The 20,282-nt window shown below is 40.5% G+C and overlaps 1 protein-coding gene across 1 annotated transcript in view; it reads left to right on the top strand.

Moving 5' to 3' along the window:
- Nucleotides 1-19,543, top strand: part of LOC148478153 (protein dispatched homolog 2-like) — a 108,509-nt gene extending 88,966 nt beyond the window's left edge. Inside the window, exons 8-9 of the mRNA XM_088455858.1 lie at nucleotides 7,761-7,858; nucleotides 16,006-19,543. Coding sequence (XP_088311984.1) covers nucleotides 7,761-7,858; nucleotides 16,006-19,404 — 3,497 coding nt within the window. The 3' untranslated portion in view covers nucleotides 19,405-19,543. The remainder of the gene's footprint in view (nucleotides 1-7,760; nucleotides 7,859-16,005) is intronic.
- Nucleotides 19,544-20,282: the final 739 nt, after the last annotated feature.

Below are 20,282 nucleotides of genomic sequence, written 5' to 3'. Positions count from 1 at the left end.
GGGGGTGCGGTTGCTATGGGGCCCGCCGGCCCAGCGATCGCACCCCCTGCACTTTCCATATGCCGGGCGCCCGCTGAGATTGTGTTACCAGCGGACGCCCGACTCCCACCCAAACCCCCGGCGACAGCCGGAGGACGGAGCTCACTCCGTCTTCCGGGTCCCGCAATGCACTATGGGAGTGACGTCATGACGTCACTCCCATAGTGCCGAGGAGCGGACGCCGGGGACGGAGCTCAGGAATGAGCTCCGTCTTCCGGGTCCCGCAGTGCACTATGGGAGTGACGTCATGACGTCACTCTCATAGTGCCGAGGAGCGGGCGACGGGGCGGTCGGCGGCTTCACAGGAGCGGGGATCAGGTAAGTTTTTTTTGTTTTGTTTTGTATGTGCGCACGCGCCCGCGCGCGTGGGGGGAAGTTACTGGGATCTCACTACTGGGGGCATTACAGAGGGCTCACTACAGGGGGTCGCTACTGGGGGCATTACAGGGGGCTCACTATTGGGGGAAGCTACAGGGGGTCACTACTGGGGGCAGCTACAGGGGGTCGCTACTGGGGGCTCGCTACAGGGGCTCACTACTGGGGGCATTACAGGGGGCTCACTACTGGGGGCAACTACAGAGGGCTCACTACTGGGGGAAGCTACAGGGGGTCACTACTGGGGGCAGCTACAGGGGGCTCACTACTGGGGCAGTTACTGGGGTCTCACTACTGGGGGCAGCTACTGGGGGCTCACTACTGGGGGCAGCTACAGGAGGTCACTACTGGGGGCAGCTACAGGGGATCACTACAGGGGGCTCACTACTGGGGGCAGCTACACAGGGCTCACTACTGGGGGCAGCTACAAGGGGCTAACTATTGGGGGCATTACAGGGGGCTCACTACTGGGGGCAATTACAAGGGGCTCTCTACTGGGGGCATTACAAGGGGCATTACAGGGGGCTCATTACTGGGGGCAACTACAGGGGGCTCACTACTGGGGGCACTGCGTAAGGGGCACCATTACAGTGGGCATTGCATAAGGGGCACCATTACAGTGGGCATTTAATGTTTTATGGGAACTACTGTGGTTATTGTGTAAGACCTAAGTTAGGGGGGGGCCCTTAAAAATTTTGCTATGGGGCCCAAAAAGTTCTAGTTACGCCCCTGGCACCAACACTCAGACTTACAAATCATACCAAATACAGTCACTCATACAACTAAAACAAGTACAGACAAGGTTGGTGAAACATGTGCAGACGTGAGACAAAGGGTAAGAGGGCCCTGCTCGTGAGAGCTTACTGACTAGAGAGAGACGGCAAAACTGAGACAACAGCATCTAGTGCGACTTGGAATGTACATGGAACCAGAGCAGTTACAACATGCAGAGAGAGGTGTATCAGGTGGGGTTAGGAAAGGCTGACAGGAAGATATGTATTTTGAGAGCGTGCTTGAAAGATTGAGGGTGAGGGAGAGTCTGGTCAGACAGTGTGACGATTGGAGGAAAGAGGTTACCAGAGAGGCATATGTCAGACAAATCAAAGAGGATGAGTGGGAGTGTCTCTAGTGACCCGGTGAAGGATGTATGAAGTGGATGAGTTGGTATGGGTCTTCAAGGTGAAGTTGAGAAGCTTGAATTGTGCAGCTGATGGTAGAGGAACACCAGACTCACTGCAGCATTTAGGATGGATTGCAGAAGGAAAATCCTTTTTTTTTATATGCATTCAAGTATCACACAGTAGTGATGCCCATCAATGGTTCAAACTATCAATGGTTTTACATAAATGGTTTCCTTATATCAATGTAAAGTACCAATATCAATGTAAAGTACCGATGGAGCCATCGATGGAGACTATCGATGGTGAAGCAATCGATGGCCATCCCTACCGTCACTTCATGCTACTCTAACCTCTAAAAGATAGTTGTGCTTCTACCACATTTAATTATGTAGTAGATTATGCAAATTTATTTACAGAATAGCAGTAAAGGCAAAACATTAGAAATGCAGACAGGGATTCATACATGATCAATGCTTAATAAACCAAATTACTGCTTACAGTACAACTGCTACAGTATATGATAAAGTACTATATTGTCAACTTTCAAACTGATCGCTGCCTGAGACCAACACTCAGCTCTCTATAGGGCAGCTCGGAGAGCTCATCTGACTGGCACATGTGCAGTGGTTGCAAGCTCCTGGCCGACACCAGGACAGGGGATCCTGGAGATTGTGCCCCTACTTATATATTGCTCTGGTGCCCAATGATGCATTGTTCTGCCCCTGATAGGAAATATCTATGAGAAAAGCCTGCACCCAGATGATCCCAGTTAATCCCATACTCTCCAGGGTGCATGGCAATATAAATGCCCTATGAATAGAAGCTTATCATTATTATTATATTTCACTACATTTTAGAACAGTGTGATCTGAGCATTTCAGTCTAATGATATGTCATATCAATCCTTTAGTACAGTATTCACTTTTTATGTGTGAATACCCACTACCTTACACTGATAAGCCACTAATAGGGAGGGGTGGATCCAGTCCCCTTAATGATTGGCTCCTCTGTTCCAAAAGAAACCCTCTACTAAAAATCCTGCAGTAATGACTATTTAATGTCATGAATGATGTTTCCACTCTGCTATCTCAAAACAAATCTATAATTAATAGTTGTGATGTTACTTAGAGCACATTAAGTAGGACTGACTGAACACAAAGCTAAAGAGCTGTCCTATATATTAACGGAATGGGTATATAATACCGGCTGTCGGGATGCCTCCTGTCACAATACCATCCCGATGGCTGGTATCCTGACAGGGGTTGGGTAAGTATACTTACCCTCACCCCTTCTCCCCTTATCTCTAACCCTCCCCACACCGCACCCTAAACCTCCCCTTTAGTGCCTAAATCTACGTTTTCCCCCTTCGTGACTCAACCTAACCCTCCCCCCTGTGTCCCTAAACACCCCAGTGCTGCTTGACCCCAACCCTCTCCCCTAGAGATGCCTAACCATAACCTCCCCCACCCCCAAAACCTAACACTAACCCCGCTAACTTACCTAAACCTAATGCTCCCCTCTGCGGCTAACACTAAGGGCGTCCCTGCTTACTTTTGTTCGGGCACGCGTCCTCCTGGATTCCGACGTCAGGATTAAGATTGGCGTCTGTATTTCAACGCCTGTTTAACTCCCTTGTCGGGATTCCAGCGTCGGGATTGAGACCGGCGGCCGTGTAACTACATCCCATTTTAACAGTAGGTAGTTGTGATATTTTTAAGCATAGCACCTGTGCAGAAATAGAGTGCGCCCTCAATTAATTTATATCACCCGATTATCAATCAAGCTAAAGTTCAGCTACTCACGAAGCCAGAAACTTTTAACCTGGTAACAGTATGATAAGTGTACTTCTGACCTTACGTACTTCTCATACTATTAACTCATCTCCTATGCTGCCTACTGTATCTACGAGGGTTGTCCAAAAAGTAATGGCTAAATGCTCATAACTTTGTCAGTTTGTAGTTTAATATGTCTGCTAGCTATATATGTACTTTTGTTTAGGTAGTTCAAGAAATACCATGGAATCAAACATGAAACAAAGAGCCGTCATTGAATTTCTGGAAAAAGAAGGCTGCAGTGCTACAGAAATCCACAGAAGACTGAAAAAAGTGTATGGTGAGCGTACAATTGACTATATCAATGTCAGAAGGTGGATGAAGCGTTTTCAATTGGGAGAATCGTCCGTGTGCGACAAACCTCTTGGTGGCAGACCATCAACTGCAGTGACAGCAGAGAACCAACACAAAGTCGATGCCATGATTTAGAAAGACCATTGTGTGACCATCAGAGATATCAGTGAGGAACTTGAATGTAGCCATAGCACTGTAAAAACACTAATCAATGATTTGGGATATCGTAAAGTGTGTGCTAAATGGGTTCCAAAGCAATTAACCAAGGATCATAAGGTCCAGAGGGTGGAAGTGTGCAATGACCAACTTTGAAGCCAACCCTGAAATGTTTTTGGAAAATGTAATTACAGGAGATGAGACATGGGTATTCCTTTATTACCCAGAAACAAAGGCCCAATCAAAGGAATGGAAAAACCCAAGTTCACTTGTGCCAAAAAAGTTTAAATCACAGCGATCCGTAAACAAAGTCATTGCCACATTCTTCTGGGATAGCCGAGGTGTTATTCTCATCGATTACTTGGAACCAAACCAATCAATCAAAAGTGATCGATACATTATTACACTTAAGAAGCTGAAAGAAGCCATCCGCAAAAAAAGGTCAACAATTCCACTGTCAAATGTCATCTTACACCACGACAATGCCAGACCTCAAACTTCAATGGCAACATCTGCGGCCATTGCCAAAATGGGGTGGGCAATAATGCCATCCACCATACAGTCCTGATTTGGCCCCTTCTGACTTTCATCTGTTTGGCCCTCTCAAAAACTGTCTCCGGGGTCAACATTTTGAAGACATAGAGGTTGTTAAAATCGTCATACGATCCTGGGTCAAACACCAACCACTGGAATTTTTCCAAAGTGGATTCACAGCTTGGGTTGAGAGATGGAGAAAATGTTTGAGGGCAGATGGTGAATTTTTTGAGTATAGTCATTCTGTTACTAAGACTTCAGAGTATTTTACTGCAAATTTTCAAATCTGTATCTATAATAAAATTTGAGTTGTGCGCATTTAGGCATTACTTTTTGAACAACCCTCGTACATATAGCATCTATCATGGAATAAACTTAACACTATTCCTCTTCCTATGTGACATGTCACAATTATAACTGGATAACATAACTATAATCCATGTACATTATTTGATGAAAAATTGTTTGGTAGAGCAACACAGTACACAGATTATAAGATACATGAGGGTTTGGATAACACAACCGTCATTCACAATCAGTAATTATTCTGTAAATATATACCACAGCATATGGATTACAATTTTATGAAATATTTTGTGAAGAGGATTAGAAATATATATTCTCAATATATAGGCTGAGTTATACCACGTGCCTAGAATTGTATGCAAAATACTTTCAGCCAGCAATTAGTTCTGCCAAACACATGGAGACTTTTACAAGCATACGTATAATATTAGTTATAACCGAGGCATGAGGCGTGGTCTTGCAGGGAAGGGGTGTGGCCGCGCAACAGTACCAATTTAAATTACGACACACAGTAAAGCCTCTTTCACATTATGCCACACAGTATAGCCTTTTATTGCACATTATGCCACACAGTATAGCCTTTTATTGCACATTATGCCACACAGTATAGCCCCTTATTGTACAGTATGCCACACAGTACTGTATAGCCCCTTATTGCACATTATAGCACACAGTACAGCCCCATACACCACTTAGTACAGCCCCTATACACATTATGCCACACAGTAGGACTCCACTTACCTATATGTTCGTAAAGAGTGACCAGGTCCTATGCTCCGAGTCACTTATACTTGTGGCACAGGCCTTCTGCTCGTCTAACATGCCCCACAGGCTTGATTGCACCCACGGGCCTAACGCCGGACACCTGGTGGTCTAGGGAGGGGCGAAGGGGGGTAAATTATTGGTGGCCAAGGCCATCAAATCATTAAGCTAGGAGAGGCTGCAGTGGGGAGCTTTCTTTAGCTCTTTGCTTCCCATCAGCTGCAGCGCTCTCCGGGGTCCTCATCTTCTTTCCTCTGCCGCTGGCCCGTCCTGGTAATCGGCGCCGTCTTCTCACCTCTTCTGCGGCGGCTTTTCATCAGATGTCTGCTGAACTGAAGGATCGCCTTGGCGGCGTCTCGTGTCAAAAGCCATGGGCGGAGCTATGATGCAGTGAGTCATGATTGGCTGCCGATCCGCGAGCCGTGATTGGCTCACGGACGGCGTCAAATTTAAACAGGTGCCGCACCCACTTGCTGTCAGCAGCCCAGCCATTACAGACAGCGGCGGCGGCCAGCCCCGACCGCACCACTCTAGTTACGCTTCTGATACATACAAATGAAATGTATTACACAAAAGCTACATAACATGACATGGCTGGGAATGGATAATGCTTTAACATATGTGCTATATTTAATATCTGTGTGTAAACAATCTCCTCATACTAGATAGAACTAGATAGTCAATAAATAGACAACAGTAGGTAGACCGTGAATAGGTTGACAGGGTTAAAAGGTCGACACATTGTTTTTAATAATTTTTAGGGTTAGGGTTTGGAACTAGGGGGAAGGTTAGTGTTAGGCACTAGTGTTAGCGTTAAGCACCAGGGGAAGGGTTAGGCACCAGGGGGAGCGTTAGGATTAGGCACCAGGATGAGGGTTAGGGTTAGGCACTAGGGGGAGGGTTATGGTCGGGATTAAAATAACAAAAACAACATAAGTCTACCTTTCGGCCATGTCGACCTAAGTCCATGTTAACCATTTACCTGTCTACCTTTTAACCCTGTCAACCTATTTACGGTCTACATTCTGGTGTCTACCCATTGACTGTCAATCTATTAATCCACACCCAACAGAAAGGATGAATGAAAATCTTCATCACCTGTAGAACATGGTCAAATAATCACAAAACATCTTATTCAAAACACACAGTTTAAGGGAAGTGTGATCAAATAATATAATATAAACTAACAGATATTTGGTTTTACAAACACCAATCGATCTGTCAAGCTAAATATAATCTAATGTAATGGAGGAGACAGAAAATACTGAAATATCAAACCAATATTCAATTAGTCTGTCTCCCATATCAACAAACACTAATAAAGTGGGTAAGACATAGCTCTATTTATTTACTTTTTAAAACAATTAGAAATGATCCTTAAAGTACGAAAATAAGTTAAGTTTTTAAAATATTTTGCTAATAGCTGACAAGGATCCCCAATTAATAAAAATTTAATATTTTCAAAAATTAATGATTGACCTTTAAGTGCTCCACAGCAAGAGAACTTACTTGGGGGCATATTTACCATTAAATATTTGTGACATACTCTCCGAAAACACCTCTTTTCGGGGGGTACCCACAAATATTATGTATCCCCTGAAAGTATATCCTCGATATATCTGCTGCAGTCCCTCCATTTTCGACAGCAGCCGCAGCCTCCATAGGTTCCTATGATAGGTTTCTAGGGGTTGCAATGCTGTCAGATTTACCAAGCTCCGGAATGCGAAGATATCATTAGACGCCAAGAGAGGGTTCCTCCGGAACACACCCCAGCAGTAGCTGCCACACATGAGTGGTCAGTATACCGCACATGTGTAGGAGTCCCGAGGGTGGAGTGAAGAGATGTGGTCCCTTCACTTGGAGCCTCTGTCACTGCGTGTGCTATTTGATACACTCCGATGGTATAATCGCTTACTTCAATCCGATTTTGGGTGATAATAAGGCGCCCAGATCACATTGAGTATGTGATGATTGATAAATGGGCCCCTTGGTCAGATGGGTTTTTGTATCGTTGTAAGTGGTAGCACCCACATCTCAGTACAGAAGACATAACTTCTAACCCAAATATATTTTTGAGGATTGGGCCATAAACAATTGAGGATTGATTTACTATTGTGTGGTTTGACAAACCGTGCAATAGAATATCTAGCCCGTTATCAGATCTGAGATATATATATGTATTATTTTACCCTATGCAATCTGATGGAGGTCTCTCCTACCATCAATCGCATTGTATGGTGATCTAGAATTGGTGCACAAATTTAAAAAAAAAAACATTAAATGTTATTAACAATTTTTTTTTAATTCCTCAATAATTGCAAATATATAATCTGTTTTTCAGCAAAGAGCTACTCGCAACTTGTATTCATGTCCAAAACAGCAGGGAGTTTGTGGAACCTGCAAGCAATCCAATCTATGTGCCGCATAGAAAAAGAGAAGGTGAGTAACATATAAAACCTGCCCTTTAACATATACCACGTACTGTGTAAATGAATACTGTATTAATATAAAATACCACACATTAATGCAAGTCTGTTTACCTCACTGAAGGCATCACACATTCTTTTAGCATTTTTTTTAACACGTTTTCCAGTTTAATGTAGTATTCAGTAATATAATATTACTGTAAATGATGCAGCTAATTTGCTTTCATGTATGCTCTTGGATACATTTTTTTAATTCTTTATTTTGAATGGTCAATCAAAATAGAAGTAAACACAAAAAAAGAGGCAACAAAAGCCCAAAACAGACCAAATTTTAAAGACAATAATAAACAAAACGAAAATAACAAAAGTGAGGTGACTAATGGAAGGTTGAAGGAAGTACAGGGATTAGGGCAAGAGAAGGAGAGAAGGGGGGCCATAAGATAGTATCACAAGGGTAAATATACAAGAAGCATCCAAAAATAAGGGAAAACAACAGCAAAAGTGGAAATGAAGAAGTAAAAAAGGATACGTCTTTCGCTGCCCATGGGTCCATTCGTGAGGATAACACTCAAAAGAAAGGGGACGTGGGTCTGTGTTCAGCAAGCAGCCAGAGAGCCCAAACGTGGGTAAAAACATGTCCTCGATTATGAAGGCAATAAGTTATCTCCTCCATGGCCGCAACATGCCAAATCTTAAGTGCAGAGGGTCTCAAGTGCAGAGAGAGGCGGGGAAGAGGCATTTTTCCAATTTAAAGCAATCAAGGATTTCACCGCTGCCAAAATGTGTACAGCTAATTTTCTGGAAAATTTGCTGGGGTCTGGGGGGGGAAGCAAAACAAAAATATCCAGGGATCCTCTGGTACTGGAACCTCCAAGAGGTAATTCAGATGGCCATGAACTAAGTCCCGTATTCAGACAGGTCCACCCTATATGGAGTATGGTACCCCTGCAGCCACAACCCCGCCAACAATTGGGTGAAGAGGACGGGAACATTTTATAATAACAGCTATAATAAATCTTGTATACAGTCTCTTTTATTTTGGTTGTGATAAAGCTTTTGGCTATCCCTAGTCTCATGTCATTCTAGGCCTCATCGTGTCGAGGAGGTCCAAGGTCTCGCTCCTAAACAATTTCATGGAGCCTCAACAGGGGGAGGGTGATGTCCAGAAAGAGGGCATAAAGCTGGGAGATCAAGCCCTTGGACAAAGGGTAGTGTTTACACAGACTCTCAAAAGGAATAAGGGCTTGGAGAAAAGAGAGTGAGAGTAGGGAGTGTAAAAAAATTAGAATTTTAAGAAATTCAAAAGGTTTAAGTATCTGGGAAGGGTTGTAGTTCAGAAAGGGATAACCGTTAACCCTGCTCGGAAAAAATCAGCAGGGAATTTAATCCTGCTCAAGACCAGTTATGAAACCTTGTGGTAGAAAATCCATGAGGGAACAGGGGATTATGCCAAATATGGGTCAAGGGAGATGTTGGTGAGGTAAGATTCATCTTGAGAGAGTAGGAATCTCAAAGTTTGGCATTAAATTTAATACTGGGGAGCAGTTTGGATGCATTGTGTTGGTGTGCAGAGGATAGAACCCATAGAGGGGTCAAATCTGAGAGGTTAACATAAGCTGATTCAATGTCAAGCCAGGAAGTAGAACCCAGGGGAGAGTAGGAGGCAATAATATGGGAGAAATAGGAAGCCAAATAGTAGAGTTTAACATCAGGAAGACCTCTACCACCTCCTGGAATTGACCTACCCAGGGTTTTGGCTGGAATTTGTGGGGGTCTGTGGTTCCAAATAAAGTGGACGAGGGCTCTTTGAATATTAGTGAGGAATGAGGCGGGAACAGCTATGGAGAGGGTCTGAAAAAGATACAGCCATTTTGGTATAATATTCATGTTTACGGCTATGATCCTACCCAGCCACCAAATAATACGCCGATTCCAGGAGGTCAAATCGGCCTGCATTCTAGAGAACAGAGGTGGGACATTTTCATGAAAAAGAGAATCATAGCAGGAAGTCAGATAAATCCCCAAATACTTGATCTTTTTGGGTTGCTATTTTAAATTAAAATTAGTTCTGAGGATTTTGGCTTCCCGAGGGGGAACATGGAGCAGCATGGCTTCCGACTTGGAATAATTAATCTTGTAGCCTGAGACAGTGCTGTAGGACTGAAGAACAGAAAAAAGGTTAGTGAGAGAAATTGCTGGTTGAGTCAGGGATAGGAGAATATCATCGGCGAAGAGAGAAATCTTGGGATTGGTATGTCCCACTTGCACACCTTGTATATATCGGAATGGGATCTAATTTGAGAAGCAAGTGGTTCAATTATAAGGGCAAATATCAAGGGGGATAGGGGGCAACCCTGCCATGTGCCAGATATGGGCCGGGTCAGAATATACACCATTGACCAGGACTGTAGCAAAGGGGGTAGAGTATAGTGCTAGGAGACCAGTACGGAAGTCACCAGACATGACAAAAAGCAGCCCTCATGAAACTCCAGGAGATCCCAGCAAGGGTCAGATTTGCAAAGTATTTGTGTTTAATAATTGAACTGACACCAATGAAACACAGAAGTGCCCACATTTATGTATTCTCAAATTCTGACAAGGATCACTTTGTTGCACAAGACAGGAACATTCGCTGTGCTGTTACCTGTCTGCCACGCACCAGTACACATTGCATCCACTGAGCGGCATTTACTGTAGTTTCATACATTGTTTTTAATCTTGGATCCCTGTGAGTAACTTGAGAAGTCCCTGCTCCCCTTCCTACAGTATGTGTGTCATGCCTTGGAACTCAACTACATTGGCCATAGGAGGGATGGAGGGAGCTGCTTGTCAAGTCTTTGTTTAGACAGACAATGATGTGCACTGGTACAAGACAAACTACTATTCACACAAGGTGCATTATGTAATAAAATAAATAAATGTTTAACAAACAGGAATCTTGCCTACTATCCATTGATCAAAAAGGCCCAAGGCTAGTCAGTCAGGACTGGTTTCCACTATAACAAGGCAGCAAAGACTTTTGGGTTCAACTGCTGTAATGAAAAACAGTGCCAGGCTAGTTAGTAAAGAGCTGGTGTCTCTGTGGGTAGTGGGTCAGCATAAAAAACATGCAGGGCCAAATGTAATAGGGTGAGAGTTTAGAAAATGTGAGAGTTTAGCAATAACCCCTCACATTGGTCCAGTTTTATTTTCAAAATGGAAAACCATCTGGATAAGAGCTTAAATCATGAGAGATTTTTTAGTCTAAAAATATGCGAATTTATATGTTCTCGGACTCTCATTTTCACATTTTCTAAACACTCACCCTATTACATTTGGCCAGCAATCTCCTCCAGTTGTTCCAGTGTAATGTACAGGGGTCCCTAAACTAACAATAGAGTTTGAGGGAAAAAAAAGTAATTTAAATAAATAACATGCACATACAGAACGTCCCAACCCAGCAGCCAATTATAACCGACAATCAAGGGAAACTACTTGTGATTGCTGCTTTTGGTACAACGAGTCTTAAGCTGGGTACACACTGATAGATATATTATATCTGGTGCCCGTCGGCCAGCGTGTGAAAGCAATATGTCTGTGAACGACGTCGGCTGTGCTGCACAGCCAATGGCAGAATATATCTGTCCATCAGGCAGTGTGTATGGGCGGTCTGCCTACATGCGCCCCGGCCAGAAGCAGATGATGGCCGGTCAGTGTGTATGAATGACCATCATCTGCAGATATATCTGTGCAGTGTGTACCCACCTTAACTCTACAAAGTACATTGCACATTGTCACTAAGGGCCTGATGTAGAGTTGGGCATAATTTATACCAAAAAAACTTAGGCCTATATTGTATCTGTTGCAAAAACACAATTTTTGTAGAATGCGGTTATCTTAAGATGCCGACAAGGCAGAATCCTAGAAGCTATTATGGTTATGGCAAAATCAGAGGGGATGAAAAGTGTGGCTGTCCCCCCAAAAATGCTGATACCAGCACTGGACTTTGCCATCTGAATGACTAGTGACCCCTAGCCCACGAAAAACTAAAAACAGATCCACAGTGAAAGCAATAGGGATTTTCCCATACACATGCTTGGTGGCTGTGGTTTAATTATAAAATGAAAGCATTTAACATTGTGCACTGCATCATGACATATTGTAGAATGCTTGATGTTTTCAGTAGGTACTTTTGAATATTGTCTATATCACACAATGCTGTAGCCTTCTCTGATAGTATTCAGCAAGGAGAATCATGCAAAATATCTATGTTTTAATTAGTAAATGCAAGACTCAATTGTACAGTACTTTCAATTGTGAGAAATTAATGAATAATAGTAATTTGAGGGTTACAGTCAACAAATAAATGATCATTACAGAATGTAAAGAGAAACCCGAACCAGGTTAAATACGGTATATAAATGGATAAAGGTAATCCTATATCTATACCAATCGTCTTTTACGGCCACGAATAGTATGCTCCATCATACCAGTTCTCATGTACCATCTACTCTCAAAGGTATCCCTAAAGGAGAATATATTAGAACAAAAAGGAACTGCTCCGATAATGACATTTTTGAACAGAGAGCCAAAGAACTGAGAGGGAGATTGTCCAAGAGAGGATATAATAAGAAATTACTAAAACAGGCCTATAATACAGTCAAAAAGATCCCGAGATCATCTCTCTTGACTCCTAAAGAACATATTAAGGTAGATCAGAACAAGATACAATTAATTGGCACCTTCTGCAATCAGTGGAAAAGTATAAATCAAGCTTTACAAAAACATATGCATATACTTACCACAGACCAAGACTTGAAAAAAGATATAGGGGGCAAAATTGATGTAAGTTGGAGAAAATCCCCGAACTTGCGAGGTAAATTAGTACATAGCCAGTTTGTCAATAAGAAAAAAATCACCCTGAAAACAAAAGGATGTTTTCAATGTGGGAAATGTAAAGCATGTAGCTTTATACAACCTACTAAAAGATACACTAATAGGTATAATAAGGAAATTGAAATTTTGGACTTTATTAATTATTGCACACAAGGAGTAATTTATTGTTTAATCTACCCGTGTGGTTTAAGATATGTTGGCATGACGAAGCGACAATTCAAGAAACGAATCCAGGAACATGCTGGCAATATAAAAAATACCTCTAGAGACCATACAAATATGAAACAGCTAACTAATGTGGCTAGACACTTTTTATCTAAACATAACGGAGATAATAAGAAGATGAAGGTGTATGGCTTTGAAAAGGTAGAACTTGGTTTAAGAGGAGGTGACATGAACAAGGAACTTTTAAAACGTGAATCAAGATATATCTTTCTTTTGGACAGTTTAAAACCCTCTGGTTTAAATTAAGAAATCCATTATTCAGTCTTCTTATAATTTCCTATAATATATTATACAGTATAAATACACAATATGAGAAAATAAATTCTTCTTAAGGCTATATAGAGATTATCAATATATAGTATACAGCATGAGTGTATGATTGAACCAATTAGTTTTTGAGATATATTTACTATTGTATGAAAAATCAATATTCTTCTTTTTTATTCCTTTTTCTGGATTATGTTAAAAATTAGACAATATGATATTTTTATTTTATTTCTCTTAAAAAGGGTTCAAAAGGAAATTAATATTAATAAATTAATTATATTTAAAGGAATACTTGATTAGGAGTAAAAATTGTATAATGGGTTTTGTATCTAGGATTAATCTATAATCGATGTATATCACAGCATTATATTTTATTTATCACTATTTAGATTGTGTTAATAAGGTATATTTATTTTATTTTTTTTAAGTTAGTTCACTTATTCAGTACATGTATGTATGTATGTATATATATATATATATATATAAACATGTACGTATAGTATTTGCACGTTTGTGATTAGTTTGTATATATGTGGATATGTATGTGTATGTGTGTGCATATGTATATGCTCTATTTATATGTATGTGTACATGCATGCATATGTATATGCTCCTCTATAAGAATTGGTTTGAGTATGTTTTTATGTCACTATGTATCTCTGTTAATAATAATATATGTTTCAATTTAATTGGAATAATAATATTATGTATATCACATGTTATTCACATCACTGTTTACACTGTAATGATTATTTATGTATTTAATATTGATTTATTTGTTAGATTATATATGTTTATTTATTAATATTATCATATATACACTATTTGTCATTATAATTTGTTTTATTTATTTGTTTATTTATTAATATTATCACCTATACATTATATGTCACTTTATCACACATTTCATCACCAATAAAATAATAGATATATATTCAATTGATAAAATTTTATTGGATTCATGTATTCTAGATTTTGTTAATAGTGGAATATGTATACTCTTTGATGTAGGTTTGATATTATTTATATCTAGTAAATAAGTTTGGCTAAATATTGTGACAATATAAGCAAGGTTGAATTAATGTTATCCTTGAAAATTATATATATATATTAGTTTATAAAATTCGAGTGGGATATAAATTATAAATATAATAAAATATATAAGATTGATATAGATAATACTCTGGATGTATTTTAGAAGAAATTGATACAATGATTTAATAGTTGTCTATATGTATATTACAGATATTAATTGTATATGGAAATAATCACTCTGCAAGCGCCATAAGTATTGGAGGGACCTATAGGAACACAACATGAAAGGAAAACTGAAGTGACCTAGTTGCTAATTGGAGGTTACTATCCTCCTCTGAGATTGGATACAAAATGCTATTTAAACCTCTAATCTGGCGGGCATCGGCTCTAATAGCCTTGATAAAGCTGAGGAAGTGAAATGCGCATTGACGTGTGTCCTGTGCTAATCTATAAATGTTAAAAACTATGTATATGTAGATGTTATATGTGTGTTAGATTAGGAAATACTATCCGTGATATGGAGTGAATAATACGAATAGATACTTGTCCCAGCATCTAAAACTACTGGCCGGCATGAGAGTCCACGGGGATATCTGAAACATGCAGACGGCATTTCAGTAATGCTGATCCCGGCATCAGATTTGCACTGCAATGAGACAGTTACTGACTGAAATGTAGAGTGGCTCCGTTTTCCAGACCTATGTAGTTTAGTAATATATGTGCTCCTATATACAAAAACTTTAAATCAATGGAGCAGAAGTAGAAGCTCTACACTACTGTATTATAAGCAGATTATACGGCTCTCAAATAATGTTATTATATGGCTGATTATTCCTATCTAAAGTAAAAAAAAATACTATGTGAATTAAATAAGTTTAGAATATTAGATCTAAGATACCATTTATATTATTGAGTAGCCAGAACACTTCTCAGGCTTCTTTGGAGTGATTCATTATTATTTCAAAGTCTTTTTTGACTTTGCAGGGACAAGAACACACATTATCTAAAACAATATACTGACAAATAAAGAGCACAACGACCTTGTTTTTAAATCTATTTTTTAACATAATATTTTTCTTTCTATCACGTTACTACTTTGATTAATAAAAATTAATTTTAATATTTCGCTTTTTGAAGCCCTATTTCAAGGGCATATAAGCAATTATGTGTAAATAAAATAATATTGGTGCAATAAATAGCACAAATACAGTACAGTGATATTCATAATACATAAGCAATTATCAGTATTTGTATATTATATGTTAATAAGCCCAATTAGTTTTTAATATATCTAATAAAAATGTAAATACTTTTATTTATTATAAGCGATCTGAGTGGACCCACAATAAAGTTGATTCCTTTTTTACTACTTATAAATAAATGATCATGTAACCCTGCTAATGGCCTAGGATATTTTTTTAGTTGGAAATATTCATTGTTGTGTTGCTTTATTTTTTGTTAATTGAGTTATGGGATATTAAATGTTAAAATGTTATTGTAACAGGTGGCACCAAGTGTTTTCCCTAGCCAATGTCTGCTTACTATATTATACATATAATATCAAGAAAGTAAAACACCCAAAATGCTGCTGGACCTGTAGGTTATTTTCTGTTGTTTAATTTGTATCCATAGAGTATAAAGGTTAATTGCAGAAACCAACATAATAAGGATGGTAATCCATACGCTACATCCTACCAGCATTATGAAAGATAAATGTAATTTCTGTGTAATAACTATTTCTCTGCTTTGTTTTTCTAGATCCGTTCACATTCCAGTTTCCCAGAGCTCTGTGAACACAATGACAACAAGGAGTGTTGTCCCAGCTGGTCTCTTGGAAACTATATTTCAGTCCTGTACAACCGGTCTTCATGCATGGAGATCACGCAGAGTGACATCGCTCACACATTGGTTCTTCTCCGTTCCTGTGCTCCAGATTACCATAGAGGAGCTCTCACATCTTCCTGCATAGGTTCCAGGTTGGAAAGAGGAAAGCATTCTCAGTGTTCAAAAGTGCCTGAAAAGTGCACACGATCAAGTGCCGTTTATCAACTGCTCCATTTTCTAGTTGACAGGGACTTTCTCAGCCCCCAGACCACAGATTACCAAGTCCCATCTCTGAAGTACAGCATGATGTTTTTGCCAGCCAAAAAAGGGTCATCAATGATGGACATTTATCTAGACAACTTGGAGTCCTGGGATCTCTTTGATAACTACACAGCAATCACTGGAATGGACTTGGGGCTGAAGCAAAAACTGTTCCAGCACTATCTTGTTTTGGATACTGTGTATCCAGTCCTGGCGATAATTTCTATTTTTCTAAGTATATCTTTTTACCTGCGTTCTTTTTTTATCACTTTTATGGTCTTGATGTCTGTTGTTGGCTCACTGATGATTTCTTTCTTTTTGTACAAGCTGGTCTTTAGAATGACTTTCTTCCCCTTTGTTAACCTCATAGCAATTATCATCCTTAGTAGTATCTGCGCAAATCACACTTTTGTGTTCTTTGACCTGTGGAACCTCAGCAAAATACAACATTCTGCAGCGGGGATGCTCCAATGGGTGAAACATACTATGCACCATTTTGGCTATCTTATGTTAGTATCTTGTTTGACAAGTGGAGCTGCTTTCTATGCTAGCTACATGAGCAGCATAACCTCGGTTCGTTGCTTTGCTATTTACATGGGAACCTCTGTATTAGTCAACATGACATTTATGCTAACCTGGCTTCCTGCCACCATGGTACTTTATGAAAGATATATTACAGTCAAATGTACAACTTACAAATCAGAAGATTATTGGAACACCAATGGACATAAAAGGTTATTTCTTTCTCTCTACCAAAAGCTTGGTGGTGTACAGAGTACACTGTCTGAAACATCTAAACTGCTGTTTGAGAAGCTCCTTCCCTGTGGGGTGATAAAGTTCAGGTACATCTGGATTTGTTGGTTTGCTGCCCTGGCAGCAGGTGGTGCTTACATCGCATGCATGAACCCCAAACTAAAACTGCCCTCCTCAGTCATGTCTTCTGTTCAGATGTTTCGACAGAGCCACCCCTTTGAAAGATATGATGCTGAATACTGCCACCAGTTCATGTTTGAACATCAGGAACATGGAGAAGGACAGCATATGCCAATTATACTGGTATGGGGCATTATGCCTGTGGATAATGGAGATCATCTCAATCCAAAGATAAATGAAACACTTACAAAAGATGCTACTTTTACCCTCCATAATGCTGATGATCAGAGGTGGCTCCTGGAGCTTTGCCATAAGGTGAGAAACCAAAGTTTTTACTACTCTGATCAGGATAAAAAGTCAAACATTTGCTTCATGGAAGATTTCCACCGCTGGATGGAAAGTCGGCAATGCTCACAGAGTGACCAAAACCACAACCTTTGCTGTAACCAATTCTCATTCCCGTATGCAAGTGATTTGCTACTTCACTGCATAAAAATGATGGTAAGAGAACAAGGAGGCGATGGTCCTGAGGCTTATGACATTGGACCAAGATTTGATGAAGAAGGAAACCTGACCGTCTTAGTTCTGGAGTTTCATACTATGTATCATTATAGCTTCAATTACAGCAAAAGCAAAAAATCCTACAATACTTTAAACCAATGGCTGACAAATGAACTAAAGAATGCTCCACCAGGGCTTCAGAATGGATGGTTCTCAAGCAACCTTGCTCTGTTTAACCTGCAGCATACTCTGAGTACTGAGATCATGATGATAACTGGATTTTCCGTAGCTATTTCATTTGTGGTTCTGTTACTTACCACGTGGAATGTTTTACTTAGTTTATTTTCTGTTGCAGCCATAGGAGGCTCAGTGCTGGTCACAGTTGGTCTCTTAGTCCTTTTGGAATGGCAATTAAATGTAGTAGAATCCCTGTTTGTTTCAGTGGCAGCTGGTCTCTCTGTTGACTTTACAGTAAACTACTGCATTTCCTATCATTTGTGCCCGCATCCTGACCGCCTCAGCCGTGTGGCATTCTCGTTAAAACAGATGAGCTGTGCCACAGCAATGGCGGCCTCCACTATGTTTTCCACTGGGGTAATAATGTTGCCAGCAACTGTGCTGGCATACAGAAAATTGGGCATATTTATTATGATGATTAAATGCATCAGCTGCGGCTTTGCCAGCTTCTTCTTCCAGTCGCTTTGCTGTTTCTTTGGCCCAGAGGAGAACTGTGGACAAATATTATGGCCGTGTGCCAATGGTCTGAAGGAATCTTCTGATGATCTGAGATTAAACGGCACATTTGTTTGTGGTGGGAATGAGAAGCAGGGCAGGCTAAGGAAAGTTCAGGAATCCAACACAGAAAATGAACAGTATGAGCTTCAGCCTTTAGCCAGGAACCTTAGTGACAGTTTTGACAATAGTACCACAACTAGCAAGCTCTCCAAACGTCCATCTATTCTATCTGAGGACATGCAGTTGTCAGAGAATAAGTTCCAGAGAATGGGATCTCAGCATATTCAGAAGGAAGAAGTCCAAGAGTTCCAGGATAATACTGTTGGGCACAAAGTTTTTAGCCAGTGCCCTGCTTTGCAGACCTCTTCCCCCTACAGACAGAGTAACTATGGGACTGAGAGAGAAGAGTCTAAGGAATCATGCAGACAATGTATTTGCCAGAGGGTGAACAGCAAGATGTGGAATGGATCTGTGGTGGATCAGGTTCATGTACATAATTCACAGTGTCAGACCCAGCCCAATAACTTGCAGAGCCCTAAAGTCAGCAGTCCCATGCACCATTCTGCAGATAGAAACAGCCACATGTATGAATATTCTCGGTGCCTCTGTTCAATGGGTAGTTCTTTTGATGCCCTTGACTCAAATGAAACTTGTCTTAGTGATTTTGACCAGAGCTCTAAAATAGCCGACTCAACAAGCTGTTCACCAGATTTTCTGGAAGTTCCCGATTCGCCCTGCCACAGTGAGAGAGGTAATTTGAATGGAAAGAGAGAAACGCTAAGACTGGCTCTGAGAGAAACAGTGTTTGATTCACCTACATCCTCAAAACAGACTAATATGTTATGGAAAATCCAAGCAAACCAAGGTAGTGAGCACTCAGTTGTACTACCAAACAGCAAGCCAGATATGCCTGATGTCTGGATAAAGAGGACCAGCGAACAGAGCTCTGGTTATAGCAGCTGAAAATGTCCTTAGAAAACATTCGAGAAAGAACTGAAAACTAGTTTCTAATTTCCCCGTCTTTAAGCTGTGACTAATGGTTAGTAATGTAGACTAGATACTTGTGTTACCGAGCGAAAGATTATGTAATATTCTCCTGAGACAGTGCTTACATACCATAGGGTTTATGTGTGAGAGGAGTGCCAGTGTAACAAATACAGGACAATTTCCATTACTCATTTACTAGATTATTTATTACTCATAAATAAATAGTAATACAATATTTTGAGCCTGATAAATTGCAAACTATTAGATTACATAGAAATGTTTACACTGAAACAGATAAATAATAATTGTACTGTCTCATACTCAATCTGTAATACTGCCTGATAGTGACACGTGGTCATTTGGAAGAAGCCACATTATCCATCCACTGTGAGAGCGACAGTAGAGTGTCAATCAACAAAACAATATCTACAGTACCATGGACTTGTTATATAGTTCTAGCCATTCGGCCTGATTCAGAGATGGACGCTGCTGCTTCTGTTTGCGGACTTGCGGCAGCGTTAATATGCAAAAGCCATCTCAGCCTTCCTGCGTCTGAATGAGCAAACCCTGAAACACCCACTCTTAGCGTCTCTGAACGCTGTAACACCACCAGTGATTCTTGACACGCCACCACCGGCACTTACATCAGCCTATGGCAGGTGCAGTTTCTCTGTATGAACTTGGCCTCTGTCGCTGTGTCTGTGCATTTGAGAACACTGCGCTGTTACCTGCAATGTAACTAGCTGGCCTGGTGCAGGCCACGTCCCCTCCATGTGGCATTATATGGAGGGGGCAAGGCCACAATCGCCGGGAATTAGAGCCATGCCGGGGGCATCCTCAGGAATGGATAAGGG

The sequence above is a fragment of the Taudactylus pleione genome, unplaced genomic scaffold (assembly GCF_031769625.1).
Source record: "Taudactylus pleione unplaced genomic scaffold, aTauple2 ptg000674l, whole genome shotgun sequence".
In the NCBI taxonomy this organism is placed as follows: Eukaryota; Metazoa; Chordata; class Amphibia; order Anura; family Myobatrachidae; genus Taudactylus; species Taudactylus pleione.
Note: the sequence above shows the minus strand (reverse complement) of the source record. Positions and strands in the feature narration are given on the sequence as shown.